The sequence below is a fragment of the Lissotriton helveticus genome, chromosome 7, assembly GCF_964261635.1.
Source record: "Lissotriton helveticus chromosome 7, aLisHel1.1, whole genome shotgun sequence".
Lineage (NCBI taxonomy): Eukaryota > Metazoa > Chordata > Amphibia > Caudata > Salamandridae > Lissotriton > Lissotriton helveticus.
This window is the reverse complement of record NC_136068.1, coordinates 1,174,287,678-1,174,307,701: the sequence shown is the minus strand read 5'-3', so window position 1 is coordinate 1,174,307,701 and position 20,024 is coordinate 1,174,287,678. Positions and strand designations below refer to the sequence as shown.

General features: G+C 45.7%; 1 protein-coding gene across 2 annotated transcripts in view; it reads right to left on the bottom strand.

Moving 5' to 3' along the window:
- PRKCA (protein kinase C alpha) overlaps positions 1-20,024 on the bottom strand; it is a 1,411,833-nt gene that overhangs the window by 10,008 nt on the left and 1,381,801 nt on the right. For both annotated transcript variants that reach the window (XM_078654315.1, XM_078654314.1), the window contains one exon: positions 19,265-19,405. In XM_078654315.1, coding sequence (XP_078510441.1) covers positions 19,265-19,405 — 141 coding nt within the window. The remainder of the gene's footprint in view (positions 1-19,264; positions 19,406-20,024) is intronic.

Genomic DNA, 20,024 nt, shown 5'->3' with positions numbered 1-20,024 from the left:
TGCGCAACACCACACCATATAGCACCCTTCTCCGTAGCCACGGAGGGAGGAGAGATGAAGCCAGTGTCAGGCGAAGTGTCAAGACCACTGGCACCCCCCGGCTCGTCTGCCCAGTCCGGACTCAACTGGTACTGCTGTGCCAGAGGGTCCTCAGACCCCTCCCAGTCCTCCCCTTCATCTGTGTCCAGATAAACAGGCAGGAATGAGGGAGCCGCTCCGACGCCGGACCCGGAATGCGGCTGAAAGCGGGGGCGACATCGTCCGAAGATGGCGCCGGGAGTGACACCATAGGGGTCGGCGCCAGCGGAGGAGTCGTAAGGTCAACTGGCGTCGACCGGGGGCCTGCGGCGTCGGGAGCGGATTCGACGACCGCGCCAGGGCCGAAGCCGCCGGCTCGCTAAGACACCCAGTCGGGCCTGCGGGGCCCAAAGGCATGCCGGCAATCCTCAACGGAGAGAAGTGAGTCCTCATGGCCACAGGGGAATCACAAATCTCCTCCGGCGTCACACGCAGCCCAGGGACCGAAGGGTATGGGGCCGGCTGTGAGGCCTGCGGCTCCAGTGGAGCCGCGCGGGTGGTGCCACCTGAACCCTCAGCCGGGTCGCTCGACTGGCGAGGGGAGTCAGAAGAGTGATGCAGCAACTTCGACTTCTTCTTAGAGTGCCTCGACTTACCTGAATGCGAGGACTTGGAGCCCGACGAACGGTGTTGGCTACGGAGCCCCGACCGGCCCCTCGACTTCCTCCTTGACTGGGACCTCGAGCGGCGTAGAGTCGACTGCCGGAGCTCAAGGAGCTTGCGGAACCGCTCAAGCCTAGCCTTCGACGTCTAGGCCCGGCAATTGGGGCACGACTTGTCGTCGTGGTCGGCCCCTTGGCAGTAGAGACACAAGCAATGGGGGTCAGTAGCCGACATCAGTCGGTGACAGGTGTCACACGGCTGGAAACCAGGCATCCCTACCGGCACCAGGAGTCGAAGTCAACTCGAGAAGAGATAGTCAAAAAGACCAAAAAGTTAGTCAAAACGTGACTATGGGTACTAGCTCTTCCCGGATCTGCGGTTGCTGGTGCGGAAAAAAGAAGAACAGACGTCACCGCGTGAGGGCGGCGACTAAGTACTCCGACAACGTAATCCCGGCGATCACAACGCCGATGACGGACGGAGAGCCGCAGACGACGCCTACCGACGCGCAGGGGTACTGCTGACGAAAACTTTCCGGATCCAGTCTGATGCCTGGGGATATTCTAAGGTAAGGAATCTAACACTAACGTGTTTCTTTCAGATATATATATATATATATATATATATATATATTACCTACTGGCGGTCGCCAGTAGGTACTTAGAGTTAAGACCTATTATCCATAGGACAATCGTAACATTCTTTTCCCAATAACTTTGGCGCCAGTTGACGAATCTTCGCAAAATTTTCAAAACTTATGGCCTGCTCCGGTCAGCTCCTATTTTGGAAATTTTGGGGTGATCCCCTTGAGTCCTGAGGGTCCCTGGGGGCCAACTAGCCAACCAGGTACCTCCAGTAAGCTCCACAGAGCTGCTTTGCAGAGAGGTGTAAAAAGGGGCGTGGCCTCTGTACACCTCTCTGCAACGCAGCTCCCTGGCGCATACTGGAGGTACCTGGTGGGCTAGTTGGCCCCCAGGGATCTCCAGTAAGCGCCACTGTGCTGCATTGCAGAAAGGTGGCCCAGGCCATGCCCCTTTTTACACCACTCTGCAACGCAGCTCTGTGGTGCTTACTGGAGGTAAGTGATGGGCTAGTTGGACCCCAGGGACCCTCAGGACTCAAGGGGATTTAATCCCCCAAAATAATAACGCACCAGGGGTGCGTTTGCACAGTGGTGCAGGGAGGGAGCGAGGCCTGATGTCACAAGTGTGGAAACGCACCCTGTGGCGCGTTTTAAGTGGGGAATTTAGTCCCCTTGAAACCTGAGGGTCCCTGGGGCCAACTAACCGAAAAGGTATGTCCAGTAAGTGCCACAGAGTTGCATTGCAGAGAGGTGTAAAATGGGGCATAGCCTCGGACCACCTCTCTGCAACGCAGCTCTGTGGTGTGTACTGGAGGTATATGGTGGGCTAGTTGGACCCAGGGACTCTCAGGATTCAAGGGGACTTAATCCCCCAACTTAAAACGTAACAGTAAATACTAGTCACAAAAGCTGTTTGCAATTTACATTAAGAAGGTCCATCTTCGATGTGTGTTTTCTCCTGCTCTTTTCTATTTAGAACTCTAGGTTTTTGATTTCTGTTGTGAAATGAGCTTAATGTCATAGGCATAGCCCCATGTGCTTTGTTTGCCTTTGTTCACTCAAGCCATTTTCTACTGTAGCCTGGCTTAACTGTGGCAGCACACTAGGTTGTCACTGTGACCTGCTTTATAAAGTATTAGTAATCGGAGGGTTGCACAAAGTTGAGTAATTCAACTCTACCTTTTCTCAGTCAGATTTAAATGGTGCTCCGAAAATCGGACAATGGTGCTATAGGCTTCCACATCTCCCTCTGCTAAAGTTTAGCCTCACTACTAAAATGAATCTCAGGACTGGTAAATGCAATCAAAACTAATTTTAGTTATACGACTTTGTGGCAGCTACATTGTGTGCTGAATCTAACTGCAGATTATATATATATATATATATATATATATATATACATATATATAGAGGAGGAGAAAACAGATCAGAAGGATCGGGTGTTGGGCACTGAAGAAGGCACTTTTCGCCGAAATGCATTTGCCGCCACTTGAACTGACCACAGAGCAATAAAGTCTGCTTTACCTGTTCCCCTCTGGGTCCTGCTTCGTTCTTTTTGGGAGGAAGTTTCTGGTCATAATTTCTGTGCTTGCCAGATGCACAGTACAGGAACCCATGCCACGCTCAGGGTCTGGACTAAAACTGGCCCCGCTTCACGGCACTTTGTTTTCTCCAGCTATGGATTTGTCCGGTACCCGCCTCCATTCCGGAGGGCCCCGAGCAGTTGAGGTATTGTACCTCTGGTTGGGCACTATGCTCCCCGCATTTTTGTGCCTGCTCTATGGACTCGACGGCATGGGGGCTGTGGCGTTTTTAGAGGGGGCTCGAGAGCAGGCTTGGTGTTCGAAGGACAGTTATTGCCATCATTGGGTCCTGCCTACAGAGCCGCAGCAGATATTCAACTTCACACTCCCCCCATTTACACCGGCCCGGGTTGCTGTCAACATGGTGCATCCTGGAAGTGGTAGTTCGGGCCATTTCGACGAACATCCACAGGTGTGCGGCATTGAATGGGGGAGGAGTGGACCTACGCCTAATATCTTCAAGGCAGCAGGAGAAAACAGATCAGAAGGATTGCATCGGGTGTTGGGCACTGAAGAAGGCACTTTTCGCCGAAATGCATTTGCCGCCACTTGAACTGACCACAGAGCAATAAAGTCTGCTTTACCTGTTCCCCTCTGGGTCCTGCTTCGTTCTTTTTGGGAGGAAGTTTCCGGTTATATATATATATATATATATATACACGCTCCAAACTCCACCACGAACGGAGCACTCTTGGACGGGTGCGGAAAGCGGCACTGGACACCGCTTATTATTTTCGCTCCAACTCCTTGCATTCAAAAAGAAGATCCCGGGGGTATTCCAAACAAAAAGGCTTTTGTTTGGAATACCCCCGAGAGTGCAGAAGACTTCTTTTTGAATGCAAGGTGTTGGAGTGAAAATATATATATATATATATATATATATATATTCACTGAAAAAACCATAGGTTTCAGGCCTTATATAGTTAGGAATTAGCATTTAAAAAACCTTTAAAATTCACTCAAAAAACTAAGTTTTAGGGGTGTTATAGTTAGCTGGACATTTCACTCATACAAAACCATTGAAATTGCTCCTATATAGTTAGTTGTACTAACTATATTTCGCGCACCCGCAATCCACTGCTGATGATGTCACATATTACATCATTCATGACATGGTCAGTGACATCACTGATGACATCTCAAATGACATCACTGATGACATCACTGATGACATCACTGATGACATCATCCAGTGAATGTGGTTTGCTTCGTTATTTAAATATGCATTATATATATAGCAATTTGCATTGAAGAATGAGTGGATATATAAAAATAAATATTTGGATGGAGGATTTAGTATCAGTGTAATTGACCATTTACTTGACCAATTTATAGTGTCTCACTAAATATAGTGGATAGTGACTAAACTGTTTGAATATCTGTATCACTTTGTCAGTTGTTGTGTAAACTGATTCTCCAATTGGTTACTAGCTATGTGAAAGTCTATATTAGTTATTGATTAGTTAACTGAGTATTTGTATGGGAGAGTGAATGTGTGTGTAGTTCGGTGGGGGGGGGTGTGACTGCCCAAAGATGTGTGAATAGTTGATTCACTAGATATATGAAGTTAAAACTACATGTTATAACAGTTGTTTGGGTGAGTGAATATCTTTATGGGTGTGGTGATGAGCAAATATATTTCTCAATGGTACATGTCCAATAAACTAGAAAAATAAAAGGCAGTGTATGTGTCAGTTGTTGTATATAAATAAGTATACATAAGACTCAATGATTGTTTGAGTGACTGTATGGATAACTTTATACTTGTAATAATGATTTTATAATTCACTAAGTATGACTTACTATCTAAATGAATAGATGAAGTTGTGTTTGTATAACTGTGTAGCTAAGTAAATATGTAAGTATGATCCATTGTTTGCATAAGTGAGTAGGATGACTTCATATGTGAATAGGATGTGTGCTGGTGTGTAATGTCGATTTAGGTGTATAAGTATTTTTGATAGTGTTCTATTGTTCATTGACAGCATGTATGAGTGAATCTACAGGTAAGTGATTAGATGTGTGTATACATCTATGAATCACTAAGTGGGTTTTTAGATACTTGTATTGCTGTAACAATGGATTCAAATATGATACTCTGTATTTTACAAAGAGTGATGAAAGATTTTACTAGTGTATGAAAAGGTGTATGTGATTGTCACGTGGATGATGTCATCAGTGATGTCATCAGTGATGTCACTGACCATGTCATGAATGATGTAATATGTGACATCATCAGCAGTGGATTGCGGGTGCGCGAAATATAGTTAGTACAACTAACTATATAGGAGCAATTTCAATGGTTTTGTATGAGGGAAATGTCCAGCTAACTATAACACCCCTAAAACTTATAGTTTTTTGAGTGAATTTGCAAGGTTTTTTAAATGCTAATTCCTAACTATATAAGGCCTGAAACCTATGTTTTTTCAGTGAATTTCAAAGGTTTTTTTAATGCTAATTCCTAACTATATAAGACCTAAAAGCCCACCAGGAATCTCCAGTATGCGCCAGGGTACTGCATTGCAGAGAGGTGTAATGAAGCCACGCCCCTTTTTACACCTCTCTGCAACGCAGCCCCCGTGCATGTTTGAAGAGGGGGAACTAATTCCCCTTGCATACTAGGGGTCCCTGGGGGCCAACTAGCCCACCTGGAACCTCCAGTGTGCGCCAGGGGGTTGCATTGCACAGAGGTGTAATGAGGCTATGCCCCTTTTTACACCTCTCTGGAACGCAGGATACTGGCGCGTTTGCAGAGGGGGGACTAATTCCCCTTGCATAACTTGAAGGAAATAAGAACGCCCTGAAGAAGTTCTGTTGTACAGAACGAAACGTGTCGGCTGGCTGTGGTACATAAACTTAAGGAAAATAAAAGCATTTGAATATACACCAAGATTCAGCGCTTCAATAAGGACTCTAAGTGATATGATTTGATTGGACTTATTGTGCAAGTGGTGCTGTGCCAAACTTTGGAATATTCTCCACTATTCTCTACTACTTACTCTCTACTACTCCACTACTCTCTAATACTCACTCTCTACTACTCATTCTCTACTACTCTACTACTCTCTCTCTACTTCTCACACCCTACTACTCACTATCTACTACTCTCTACTCTCTACTACTCACTCTATACTACTCTCTTTACTACTCACTCTTTACTACTCTCTACTACTCACTCTCTACTTCTCACTCTCTACTACTCTACTACTCACTCTCTACTACTCTCTCTCTACTACTCTCTACTACTCACTCTACTAATCACTCTCTACTACTCACTCTACTACTCTCTACTACTCTACTACTCTCTACTACTCACTATACTACTCACTCTCTACTACTCTCTACTATTCTCTCTCTCTGCTACTCACTCTCTACTACTCTCTACTACTCACTCTCTACTACTCACTCTCTACTACTCTCTACTACTCACTCTCTACTGCTCTCTACTACTCACTCTACTACTTACTCTCTATTACTCTCTACCACTCACTCTCTACTACTCTCTACTACTCACTCTACTATTCACTCTACTATTCACTCTACTACTCACTCTCTTCTACTCTCTCTACTGCTCTCTACTACTCACTCTCTACTCTCTATTACTCACTCTCTACTCTCTACCTCTCTACCTCTCTCTACTTCTCTCTCTACTAGTCTCTACCTCTCTACCTCTACCTCTCTACGCACACATATACACATTTATATATATGCATATATATGCATATATATATATATGTATGTGTATATATATATATCAATCAATCAATCAATCAATGACATTTGTAGAGCGCACTACTCACCCGGAGGGTCTCAAGGCGCTTGGGAGGGGGGGGGTGCTGCTACTGCTCGAACAGCCAGGTCTTGAGCTTCTTCCTGAAGGAGAGGTGGTCTTGGGTCAGGCGCAGGTCGGTCGGGAGGGAGTTCCAGGTCTTGGCGGCCAGGTAGGAGAAGGACCTTCCTCCTGTTGTCGTTCTTCGGATGCGGGGGACGGCGGCGAGGGCGTGACTGGCTGATCGGAGGTGGCGCTTAGGAGTGTAGAAGTTGATGCGGTTGTTGAGGTAGCTCGGGCCTTGATCGTGCAGGGCTTTGTGTGCGTGGGTGAGGAGACGGAAGGTGATTCTCTTGTTGACGGGGAGCCAGTGCAGGTCTCTCAGATGTCCGGAGATGTGGCTGCGTCGGGGGATGTCGAGGATGAGTCTGGCTGAGGCGTTCTGGATCCGCTGGAGTCTCTTCTGGAGCTTGGCGGTGGTTCCGGCGTAGAGGGCGTTGCCGTAGTCCAGTCGGCTGGTGACGAGGGCCTGGGTGACCGTCTTCCTGGTTTCGGTGGGGATCCACCGGAAGATCTTCCGTAGCATGCGCAGGATGTTGAAGCATGACGAGGAGACGGCGTTGACTTGCCTGGTCATGGAGAGGGAGGAGTCCAGGATGAAGCCCAGGTTGCGTGCGTGGTCTGTCGGTTTGGGTGCGGTGCCCAGGGCGGGGGGCCACCAGGAGTCGTCCCAGGCGGAGGGTGAGGAACCCAGGATGAGGACTTCCGTCTTGTCTGAGTTCAGTTTCAGGCGGCTGGTCGTCATCCACTCGGCTACCTCTTTCATCCCTTCGTGAAGGTTGGCTCTGGCGGCGGCGGGGTCGTTGGTCAGGGAGAGGATCAGCTGGGTGTCATCGGCGTAGGAGATGATGTTCAGGTTGTGTTGGCGTGCGATGGTCGCGAGGGGGCTCATGTAGATATGGAAGAGGGTGGGGCTCAGGGAGGATCCTTGAGGGACGCCGCAGATGACTCCGGTGGCCTCTGACTTGTACGGTGGTAGGCGGACTCTCTGTGTTCTTCCGTCGAGGAAGGAGACGATCCATTCCAGTGCCTTCCCCTGGATTCCGACGTTGCTGAGGCGCTGCACTAGGGTGCGGTGGCAGACAGTGTCGAAAGCCGCGGAGAGGTCTAGGAGGATGAGGGCCGCTGTTTCTCCGTTGTCCATCAGGGCTCGGATGTCATCGGTGGCAGCGATGAGGGCGGTCTCGGTGCTGTGGTTGGCACGGAAGCCGGACTGTGAGGGGTCGAGGGATCCATTCGTCTCGAGGAAGGCGGCCAGCTGTGTGTTGACGGTCTTCTCGATGACTTTGGCTGGGAACGGGAGGAGCGAGATAGGGCGATAATTCTTGAGTTCGGTGGGGTCCGCAGTGGGTTTCTTGAGTAGAGCGCTGAGCTCGGCGTGCTTCCATACATACACATAAATAAACATATATAATCTGCATATCTATATAAATACAAATATAAATGCATGCATACATATACATATATGCATACATATGCTTGTTATTTACATGAAAGTAAAAGCCACCTCATTACAAACAGAATGGCTTTAACTTAAACGAGGGCGAGATCTATTGCATTTTCAATGCTTGTTTACTTTGGTTCCATCAAGAAGGCATTCAGTTGTGTCACACATTTGCTATAAATTCTGAATGTTAGCACTCTAGTTGATCATTAGATCACTGTAGTAAAGCTACTGCTCACCAGGGAAGTCTGCTGCTGGTATTCAAAGTGCATGTTTCAGTCTGCATGTCAGAATTTTTTAATGAAATAGAAGAGGATTTGAGAAGTCACTCAAAATGTGCCCTAATTTTTCTTTTTGAAGCACTAATCATACTTTCTATGGCAAAATGAACCCCCTCATTTTGTTCCTTTTTAAATTAAATGTTTTCATTCCAATCAAGATGGCTTCTGGTGTGCCATACTTTTGTCATAAATAAGACTGTTAGTGCTCTAGTTGTTCTTTAGAACACTCTAGGATGCTGCAGTAGAACACAGGAATCAACTGACAGTCTCTGTCCTTGTTGGATGTACATGTTTTACTGAGAATGTCAGACTTCATTCTCACATGACTGAGAAAGATAATGTGAATTTACAGAAAATATGCTTTCAGTTTAGCTTATAGATCCCCATCCAAACCACTGTGGGAAAAGCATGAGATAATAGTTTTCTTTCAAACATGATTCATGATATCCCAGCAGAAGGCTTTTTCACATGGTAAAATCACCTTAGAACACACCACAATTCCTAAAATGAGTATGGTACCATCAACAAATGATTTATAATGTAACTAAAGTCCTAAAACCCTCTATTAACTACAATGTTTTTTAATGAGGTGCTATCATGTATATTGGTCCCAAGATGGCTGCCAACACTTCTTGGATGAAGTGCTGATAGCCAATCAGATTTCACGATGAGATGTGTGGTTAGGCTTCGCCCAGATATATATGTGTTTTTGAAGTTAATTTTCATAAAAACCACTGGAGCACTTTTCACCAAATATAGCAAAGGCACTTCTCCAGTCACTACAATTTTGCCAAGTTTGGTGTAATTCCGTTCAGCGGTTCGGGCTGTAGACTTGTCAGAACGTCCTATGGAAATTAACATGGGGAAAACACGTTTTGGGACCCCCCTTTTTTCTCAGTCCCCACTTCACGAATCCCCCCGAAACTTTCAGGGAAGGAGCGCAGCGGAGCTGGCCAAAATTGTGGAAAATTACACGCAAATTCCTCAACCGGCGCCAAAGTTATTCTCAATAGAATGTTGCGGATTTCCTATGGTAGCCAATCCTAACTATATATACCTACCGGCTATCGCCAGTTAATTAATTACCGGCGTGCTCCGCTGGTGGTGTACGCCAATTCCCTCGGGGCTACAAAAGGTCAGAAGGAGCGCTTTCTTGGAGAAATATATATATATATATATATATATATATATATATATCTGGAAACACTCAAACCACTTCCTGAAGTCTCACAGCAGCAGTCAGGCGAGGAAAGAGACACAGACCTCCGAGGTATTCAAATGGGCAGTGATTTTATTTTAAGTTTCAAGCCCGTAAGCCCTTGATCACGTGTCATAGTTTGCTTTCACCATCGTCTATATTTAAAGTGCAAAAAGTGCCCCTCCCACTGTTTACGTCATAGATCACATGTGCAATGACATAGAAAATATCCTGCCATATTGTGGTTATTTGCATTAACATTGTTCTGAAAGGCATATTACTAATAACACACGGCAATCAGATTACATAGTCATATTTATATATATACAATGCCATGACCTATTGTTGCACGCGTGCCACTGAACTTATTTAAAATAATAAATATAGTTTGTATCATTTTAAAACTCTTTTTCTACAAAGGATAAATCCTTTTGTTATTGCCATATTCTTAGTCATAGACTAGGGGGGGAAAAAAAAATATATATATATAACCGGTTAAATCCGTGTTATAATCAACCCCTATGTTGTTAAATGCACCAAAGAAATGTAAGTGTAGTTAAAGCAGTTCTTATAGTTTTTGCACACTATGTAGTCTATAAAATTGGAGAGGTAACTAGAAAGTGCTAAAAGTGCATCCCATAGAGTTTGTAAAGTGCTAGTGCAAATGGTGTGAATTTCTCAAATTCATCAAATGTGTATGTTAGGTCCTATCATCTGTACATTGAAAAAGAACTAGCTTAGTTCATTAATTATATTTGTTAAACAGTCTCTTGGAATCCTAAAAACATTTGAATGTATAAAATATTATGCAATATCAGCCAATACATTTTGAGAAATTTTTCCCAGAGGAAAAGTGCAATATATGTACAGAGTTTATATACAATATTATTTACAAGGACAGATTTGGAGATGTTAATATTTACAAAACCTAATTGTTGAATCAACGTGTCAAGATGATGCCAGCCCTGCTTGTTCTACAGAAAGCTGCGCATGTCTTCCGTCGTATTCAACCCATTGGGCCATTTGCAATCTAGGTCCAAAATATATTTGGTCTCCAGTTGCCGGAGTTGGCGTTCTCTATTGCCTCCTCTCCTCTTTTTGCTAACAGCGTCAATTACATAGTAAGAAAGGCAATTGATGTTATTGGCATGCACTTTCTTAAAATGTCTGGCAACAGGGTATGTTGCATCGCTGTGCAAGATGGCCCTAATATGCTCAATATCCTGACGTGCACCTGTAGCTTCGTGCTACCCACGTACCGCAGCCCGCAGGTGCACGTCAGGACATATACAGCATATTCGGTTTTGCAGTTGTAGTTTCCAGTTATCAGATTGGAAGTAGTCTTGAAAGGTGTTGAGTACGAAGACATGTTGCACCCAAATTTACACGCTCTACATGTAGAACATTTAGTGAAGCCCTTCTTAGATGGAAACCAGGTGGTAACTTTCTTAATCTCCGGGGATACCTTGTCTAATCTCGTGCCCATAGTGCTGCTTCTCCTAAATGTGATCACAGGTTTCGCATCTATTTTATTATGGAGGATGTTGTCTGTCAGTACCACAGGCCAATGCTTGTTAATTATGGACCTGATCTGGCGTTCTTCCCTGTTAAATGTTGTTATTAACCTGGGAGTGTTGATAACATTCAAAGGGCTATCGAGAATAGTTGTATTGGGGCTTTCCTCATCAGAAAAAAGGCTAGTTCTGAATCTAGTTTTAGCCTTTTCTTCAGCCTCCTTAATTATTTTAGCAGAGTATCCTCTATTTTTCAATCTAGCAACCAGATCGGATTTGCATTTCTCAAATTGCTCCTCATTGCTGCAGATTCTTTTTATCCTTAGGATTTCTCCGTAAGGGATGCTAGCAATGAGGTGCTTTGGATGAGAGCTGGTTGCATGTAACGTAATGTTACCAGAGGTGGCTTTTCTATAGAGCGTGCTCTCAAGTTTATCTTCATGGACAAAGATCTTGACATCAAGGAATTCAATTTCTCTTTTCTCAATGTGAGAAGTAAATCTTAAGTTCAGTTCGTTATTGTTGATCTTATTAACAAACAGCACTGCTTCTTCCTTGCTCCCTTCCCACAGAATGAACACGTCATCTATATACCGCAAGTAAGATCTTATGTGGGTATTGTATTCCTCCTGAAAGGTGGTTTTGAGGACCCGCTCCTCCCACCAGCCTACATGTAAACATGCGTAGCTGGGGGAGAAGCAGGCCCCCATTGCCACTCCTCTCAACTGCTTATACAAGTCCTTGTCGAACAAGAAATAATTATTGTTCAGACACCAACTGATAAGCTGCAATAGAATTTTGTTGTGTTCATACAACGTACTGGACATCTTATCCAAAAAATACTTTACAGAGGAAAGCCCTTGAGTATGGTCTATAGATGTATATAACACTTCTATATCCAATGTGATAAGAAGCAGATTTTCAGACCATGGGAGTTTGTTAATTTTCTGTAAAAAGTCACCAGTGTCCTTGACATAGCTAGGCAATATATATATATATGTATATATATATATATATATATATATATATATATATATCTCAGCAGCACCACTATGGACATATTGACTTTAACCACATTAACCAGGATGCACTGTTGCACACGCCCAGGAGGGCGGGACCATTTTAAGAACATCACGAGTGTTGCTGTGCAGTGAGGCTGGGAGAGCGCAGCGCCAGCGAGCCCGATCAATTTGCTTTCAGTGTAGCCGGTGGGCGGGGTCACTGATTAGGCTGCATTTGGTTCTTCTATGGGGGTAATGGACTACGCCAGCGTGCCGTGTTCAACATTTTTCAGTCCACGGACGTCACATCGAGGCCGGCACTTTAAAATAGCAGCGCAGCAGAGTTCCTAATAAGGCAGTGTCACAGCTAGAAACTGCAGTAAGTAATAATAAAAACCAACGCTCTTTTTTTTCTTGACCTCTGTGACAGGTGATCGTCATCTGAACCGAGTCCGAGGCCCAAGCAATTATGCCACTGGCGCCAGGTGGGGGGCCGTGTGCAATGCTCGAGCCCTGGGCCAGGAGGCTACCGGAAGGGCAGGGCCTCTTACCATTTACTTTCACTTTTCTTCATCAATCCACAGGCTTGTATACTAGTACAGAAGAGCAAGAGGAGGGTTTTTTAGACAAAAACAGAAACATATCTGATATAGTCTGTAGTGTATAGATATTCCCACAGTGTCTCTCTTCTGAATTATTTCTGCTGACATCAAACGCTGGTTTAACGATACTTGTGTAAACCAGTAAACGTTTTGTTTGGCACGCATCTCTTTACAGTCTGCTGTGTTATGATTTTACATTTTCCTTCCAGTAATGTTAATAGGCACAAGGGTAAGTTCCAGGTAGATAAGGAACGTGACTTTTTGTGCGCTGTCACTAACACTTTTCAAGCACCCTGGGGATTGGCTAGGCAGTGATTTGAAGTGCCGGATTTCTCATCATAAACGTTTTTGTTTATGGTCTTGTCTAACGATTAAGTATAATTAGCAAACATGTCCTGTGCTGTGCCATTTTAACAGCGGAGTTCCTTGGCATTTGCAGGAGTGTTTTCTGAGAGGGACATGAATGGAAACTCGCCTGCCCCTTCTTTTAAATCAGATTTCAGTTCTGTAACTATGCATTTGTGTTTGGTGGCCGCCTCACTAGGCTGGAAATGATATTGAAATACTGTTGATATTTAAAAAATGTTTAACAGAAAGAAACAATGGTGAGGATTTCCTCTCCAGGGTTACTAACCCAATTTGGGAATTAATAAGGATGTGCAGCAGAACCTCTGTTTTCTTACTGTATATTGGAGCCTCATCTGAAGATTGCACCCTTGTATCCAGTTAACGTTGTTATGTTATGTTATGTTAAGTGGGATTTGTAAAGCGCGCTGACAGCATGGGTTTCCTGACGCTGTAGGATAGAGGTGAGGCTGAGGACGGGAGAAGCGGAGTTAGCAGGGTGGGGGAAGAGGAAGGTTTTGAGCAGCTTCCTGAAATGAAGGAGGGAGCTACTGGATTTGAGGGTCAGGGGGAGAGGATTCCAGAATTTGGGGGCCAGGAGGGCGAACCGACGGCCACCGAATTTGTTGGTTTTGGTGACAGCAAGCATGTTGAGGTGAGCGGAACGGAGATTGCGAATTGGGCGGTGTGGGTTGACGAGTGAAGTCAGGAAGGCGGGGCAGGTGCAGTGGAGGGATTTGAACATGAGGCAGCCCAGCTTAACCCCTTCGGCGCTGATGATGAGCTCAGCTCGTCATCAGTTGCGCCACTCGCACGCTGATGACGAGCTGAGCTTGTCATGTAACGCGGCTTTTGGAAAAAAGCCACGTAGCGCAAAAATAGCCGCAGCGCGCATGCGGTTAAAGGCCGCCCTTTGTTCTATAGGTAGCCAGTGCAGCTTGTGCAGCAGGGGTTTAGCCGACTGCCATTTGGGGGTTTTGTAGATAAGACGGGCTGCTTGGTTCTGCACGACCTGGAGGCGATGGAGTAGTGATTTTGGGAGTCCGTGATACAAGGAATTGGAGAAGTCCAGGCGGGAAAGTAACAGTGAGATGATTACCTGGATCAGAGCGGCGGGTGGTAGTAAATGCCTGACTTTGCGGATTTTACGGAGCTGGAACGTACATGATGAAATCACGGTACCAACTTGAGGTCTGAGGGAGATTTCGCAGGGATGGGGGGGGGCCTAGTTTGTTGGGCCAGAACTGTGAGCCCCAGTGGGAGGGGCTGGATCCAGGGAGAAGAAGCTCAGTTTTTCCAGGGTTTAGTTTTAGTTGTTTGCAGTTCATCCACTCCTGGATGTGTATCATGACGGAATGGAAGTTGTCCACAGCGTTCGAGAAGTTGAGTGGAAAGATGATCTGCAGATCGTCAGCGTAGTTATACACTGTAATGTCCCAGTTTTGGAGCGAGTGGATCAGGGGCTGAAGGTAGAGGTTGAATAGTAGGGGTGACAGGGAGGAGCCCTGAGGGACTCCACAAGTCGTGGGAGTTTTGGGCGCTGTGTAGGGGCCCAAGCGGACGGCTTGTGTTCTGCCGGTCAGAAAGGACTGAGTCCATTTGAGGGCAGGACCCTGGATGCCAGCCTGTTCGACACGGTGAAGAAGGATGTGTGGTCAACCGTGTCGAACGCGGCCGACAGATCCAGGAGTACGAGAGCCTGAGGGATCCCTGTATCAACGTTCCTCCTCAGTGTGTCAAGGACTGCTAGGATGACGGCCTCGGTGGAGTGGGCTGGCCTAAAGCCGGCCTGGTTAGGCTCCAGGTGGCAGGAGGTCTCGATGAAGTTGGAGAGACACCGGGTGACGTGGGCCGCCATTAGTTTGGAAAAGTATGGCAGGAGCGATATGGGACCGTAGTTGGAGAGTTCCACCGGGTCCGCACCAGGTTTCTTCAGGAGAGGCACTAAGATGGCCTCCTTGAAGGTGCTGGGGACAATACTCGTGCTGAGGGAACCATTCAGCAGGGGTAAAATGCAGTCGGGTAAATTGAGACAGACGTTGCGTAGGACCGAGGGGGGGCAGCAGTCATTTGGAGAGCCTGATTTTACCCGGGTCGCAAGTTCAGCTAGTGAGTTGGGGGTGAGGGGAGCGAAGTGGGTGAAGATCGATGAGTTGTTCAGAGGAGTGTCTAGGGGGGGTGTCTGAGGGAGGGAGGGGATGGAATCCTTGATTTTAATGATTTTCTCAATAAAAAAGAGATTGAGGGCATCACAGGTCTCTTGGGAGGGTGTCTGACCTGGGAGGGTTCTGTCATCTGAGGTAAGTTCGTTCATGATTTTAAAGACCTCCTTTGATTTGTTGTCCGCGGACGAGATTCTGTGTGAAAAATGTTCAAATTTGGCTGAGGAAATTGCATTTTTATATTCTCTGCGAGCTATAATGTATTGCAATCTGTCTGGTTCGGAGTAATTACGTCTCCATGTCCGTTTCAACTGGCACACCTTCAGTTTATATTTCTCAAGGTCGTCAGAGAACCATCGGTGGGAGTTGTGGTGTCTGGTGGGAAGTGACTGGTTCACACTCTTTTCCAGCTGCAGGGCTAGGGCGTTTAGTATTTGAGATTTGCTTGTACTGTTTTAATACGAGCAGACGGTCTTGTAAGCTCATCTTGTCACAACGTGCCTTTTGTGTTTTGAGATAGTTATTATGAGTACCACGAAGTATGGGAATAAAATAAAGAGTTATTATTAGGAGCTAAGCCTTGTTTCAGCTTACACTTTATGAAGTGTTTACTTTTTTATTTTTATGTCTCATGGACATTGACATTAAAAAAAGTGCAAAGGCCCAAAGATTTACTTAAGAGATGACCGCCTTTGCTGCCCACATATCCCTTTCCAATGCATTAGTCGTTTTAACTAATTTATTCCAAAATTGTGCACTTTTGATTTTATCGTTTTCAAAATTTTCACAGGGCAGGGCAACCTCCTATCAAAACCTTATGTGGAAGAAGGCTCCCTTGCTGGAATTCAGATTGGGTATTAAATTTGATTTTCAGCAGTGCCAGTGAGGATATGGGTGGAGCCAATTGAGTAATTGGGTGGCGCCAGTGGAGGAAGTGGGTGGCGCCAGGGAAAAGTGGGCATAACTCCAACAAAAATTTGAGCACCTGGACTTCATATTTTACAAATTTAGCATGCCACTTGCAACTATGAAAAACACACCACGGCACACAGATTGAGCATCTATTCTGGCCGAACATGCAGCAGGTACACAAGACGAATTCATCTTAGAACCATGGGGTTGGGGAATGGCAGTAAAATGGCATATTTTGACAGCTAGTGACACAAAGGCCACACTGAGGCGTCGAGGTCGGATGCTATAACGTCGCTGCTACACACAGCATGTCACTGGCTGGCAAAATACGACATTTTGCTAGGACTCAAAATACAACACGTACTCGTGTGTGTCGGAACCAAAAAGGACTAAGAAGCAGTGACTGTTCTAAAAACGTTCCCAGCCAAATTAAGGCCAGGACGGAATTATAACCGGCCAGAAGGCTCAACACATCTTCCTGCACATATAAAGCCCTGAGTAAGTCGCGGGTCTTATTACCGATCGACGAAACACGTGTTGGCTGGAGCGACAACAAAAAAACATTAAATCCACCTATATTTGTCGTACTTGTTTACCTTGTCATAAGTTATTAACTACTTATATGTAAATGCTGTCTGTATGTGTGCCAGGGCTTGATACTAGTGGCAGGACATTGTGTTTGGTCTTAAATTAGACCAATTGGTCTTAAATTAGACCAAAATGAAACACCATAGAAACTACCCTTGCACATTTTCACCAGGTCATGTGCATTACAAGAGAATGACATACCTACACTTGACACCCTAACAGGAACACAGTACTGTTGTTGTTTGACATAACGTTGGCATGCATAAAATGAAGGTGCTGTACATCTTCTGTTTCATTGTTTCAGAGAAATAAGTGGCTGTCAGTCACCTACTTTTTGGAAGATAGTACTTGGATAGGTGCTCCAAAATGGGGACAAGCACAAGTGATATAGTGGAAGGGTGACGGAAAGGCACTTAGACAACGCTTTAGGCCAGTTGAGGGTTATAGGAGTGGTACATACATGTCTAGTCAGTGTCCTAAACTGACAGAATCAGGCTTATTCTGTCCATAAGTGTCTGGAGCAGGAAGTTGTGTTGGATCGTTCTCAATGGAGTTGATGGTCACAATGGAAGAAAGGCAGCTGTGACTACATCACCCTGGCAAAAAAGATGTAGATAATCCTGTACACCCATCACTCCACCTTTGGTGCCATTAGGGATCACACTGGCAGTTCTTCAGGAGGATGCTTGCTTGGAAAGGTAGTTTTGGATTGTTGGGTTGAAACCCTTTTCCAGGATTTTTCTTAATAATCAGAGTCTAGAAGACGAGTTATGGATCCCATGCAAGTTTCATTATTAATATGTGAAGCAGCTTCAGAAGTCAAAAACACCACTATATGTGTCTTGCACAAAGACCACAATCAATACTTATTGCAGCCTTGTGCCTATTTTGTTAAAGATCACTTTTAAATCCGCCGTGCATAGCAGTACTATGTGTGCAAAGGTGTGTATGATGAAGTTAGTTTGGAGCATACTCCTAATCTAAAGCAATATGGATGTAATAACAAGTATTCATTGTGCCGAAGAATATGCATGTATAAAATGTATGTTATCCTTGCAATGTGTAACAGCCATTCACTGGCATGAACCTGTCACGAGATGGTGCTAAGGTACTGATGCACCCCCTCTTTAAAATGTCCATTTAGAGGAGAATGAAGCAATCATGGTAGATGAGAAATGCACCCTGTGATTGCCATCAACTCTTGGGTGCCATATTGCCCCTGCCAAAGAGGATACTTGGCTGACGTCAATGGGCTGACGGTCCAGCATTTTGGATCTCATTGCAGAATGCAATCATCTACAGCTTGATAATGAGTCTTCAGGTCTCAATGGTATAAGAGGTCTTACAAAACACTGTCTGAGGTATGCTGCTCAACCTCTCCAGATTCAAATATATGAGTGAAAACATTCTCACTAGCAGGCAATCAGATAGGCGACATTCCGGTCATGGCCGGTGCTGATGAGACTTCATAAATGCAGCTTTACCATAGACAGTGAGAATTGTCAGTTTACGATTCCAATTGGGCGTTCTTAAGGTTCATCCTGTCAGCCAATCGAGTCAACGTGTACCTCAACAATGCGCAAAGCATCATGCGAGATGCTGCACCTCAAAGCCACATGGCCATACAATGTAATATCGGAGGCTAATAATGAGCCGCACGCCTCATGTTAAGCCACGGGGAAAGGAACCATCTCCACTCTCACAGAAAAACTCATCCGGGGATACTATGGCTGCTGCTCCCCGAGCTGACTGGGTCTGGCTGGGCCTTCCCTTCTGCAGGCAGAGCCTGGGCACTCCTTCCTGCTTCAGGCAGCTGCAGTAAGTGTATATTTCCGGTTTCAGATGGAGGTAGATTGATGAAGTCTAATACAAATAATGGTAAAGTATCACCACCAAGTTAAAATGTCTTCCTGATCAGGGACTGTTGAGACGTAAAGATTCTATTCACGGGTCACCACTGACCCGTCGGCGGCTGCACGCGGGGCACAGCAGGGCTGACAAGGGCGGGAAAGTGTCTGCTGTGCTGAACATGCACAGAGGAGAGCAGTGACTGATGACACATCCCGGGCCGCCCGCACAATCTGTCAAGCATCCGAGGACATGAAACAAATGAAATCCCGCGTGTACAATTACACTATTAGTGGAACGAGTAGAGCTTGCTCAGAAACATGCCCTAGGGCAATGAAAAAGTGTTTAATGAAAATAAGCAGATCGTCTCAACGCGGGATGTCATTATATTAACACAAATTATAGAGGTGGCTGGAGAGCGGAATACAATGGCAGACCAGGCCCTGGGCTGGGGAACTCTGAACTTCACCACTTCAGAGCAGTAAATGCATTTCTCTCTAGTGGTTTTATGCCCCGATACTTCTTGTAAGCAGGAATGGAGGGATACATAGAGTGAATTGTAGGTTAATTTTAGAATCTCTCTGTCAGCTATGCGAACAGAATCCAAGAGTCGTTTAACAAATGACCGAGGGCCCTATTACAAATGTGCTCTTAATCCACCCCCACTCCAAAAACACATTTTTGTTTACTCACCACTTTGGGCTTGTAGGGGGGCTGGATCTCCCGGTTCTCCAGTTTCTCCCAGTCGATCCTCCTGAAGAAGGCGTGCTCCTTGAGGTCGCGCTCCCCCTCGGGCCCGCAGCCGAGGCGCTTGGCAGGATGCTTCGTCATCAGCTACAAACCAAGAGACGCGCACAAGAGTGAAGAGCCTTTCACAATGGAGGGCTAATCGGTCATTCATGGGCAGGCCGTTATTATTACAGTGAACACAAAAAGAACTATTTCAGTCAAAATCAACCTTGGAAAGGAAATCCAGCATATATAATTTGGGCTTTTCATGCTGATTGCTGACGGCCTCGTGTGAGATGTCAGGATTGCGCCAACTCTTTTGCTTAAACATTCTCGTCATGCGTCACCCTAAGCGCATAATAGGTGTCTGCAGCTGCACGAATTGATCGTACAGCCGGGCACTGCTCTTTGTGATCCTTCCAACACTTGGCCGGATTGAAGCCAGTGTTGTACCCAGTGCCATGGGAGAGGTGCTTCCATGGCAGAGACTACCCCGTGCTGAAGGGGCGGACCCACCTTACAGCAGGGCTCTAAACTTCCTTTACACCAGACAAAGGAGTAGCAAGAAAAATAAAACAACCCCCACGGTTAACCACATCCCACATGGCACTGTACAAGCGAATGAGGCTAGCCTGGCACTCCTTTGAGGGGAGGGAAATTTGACACAAAAGTGGCTGTATTGTGTAATTTACACCTCCATCCTCTCCTTCTGGCTATACATCTA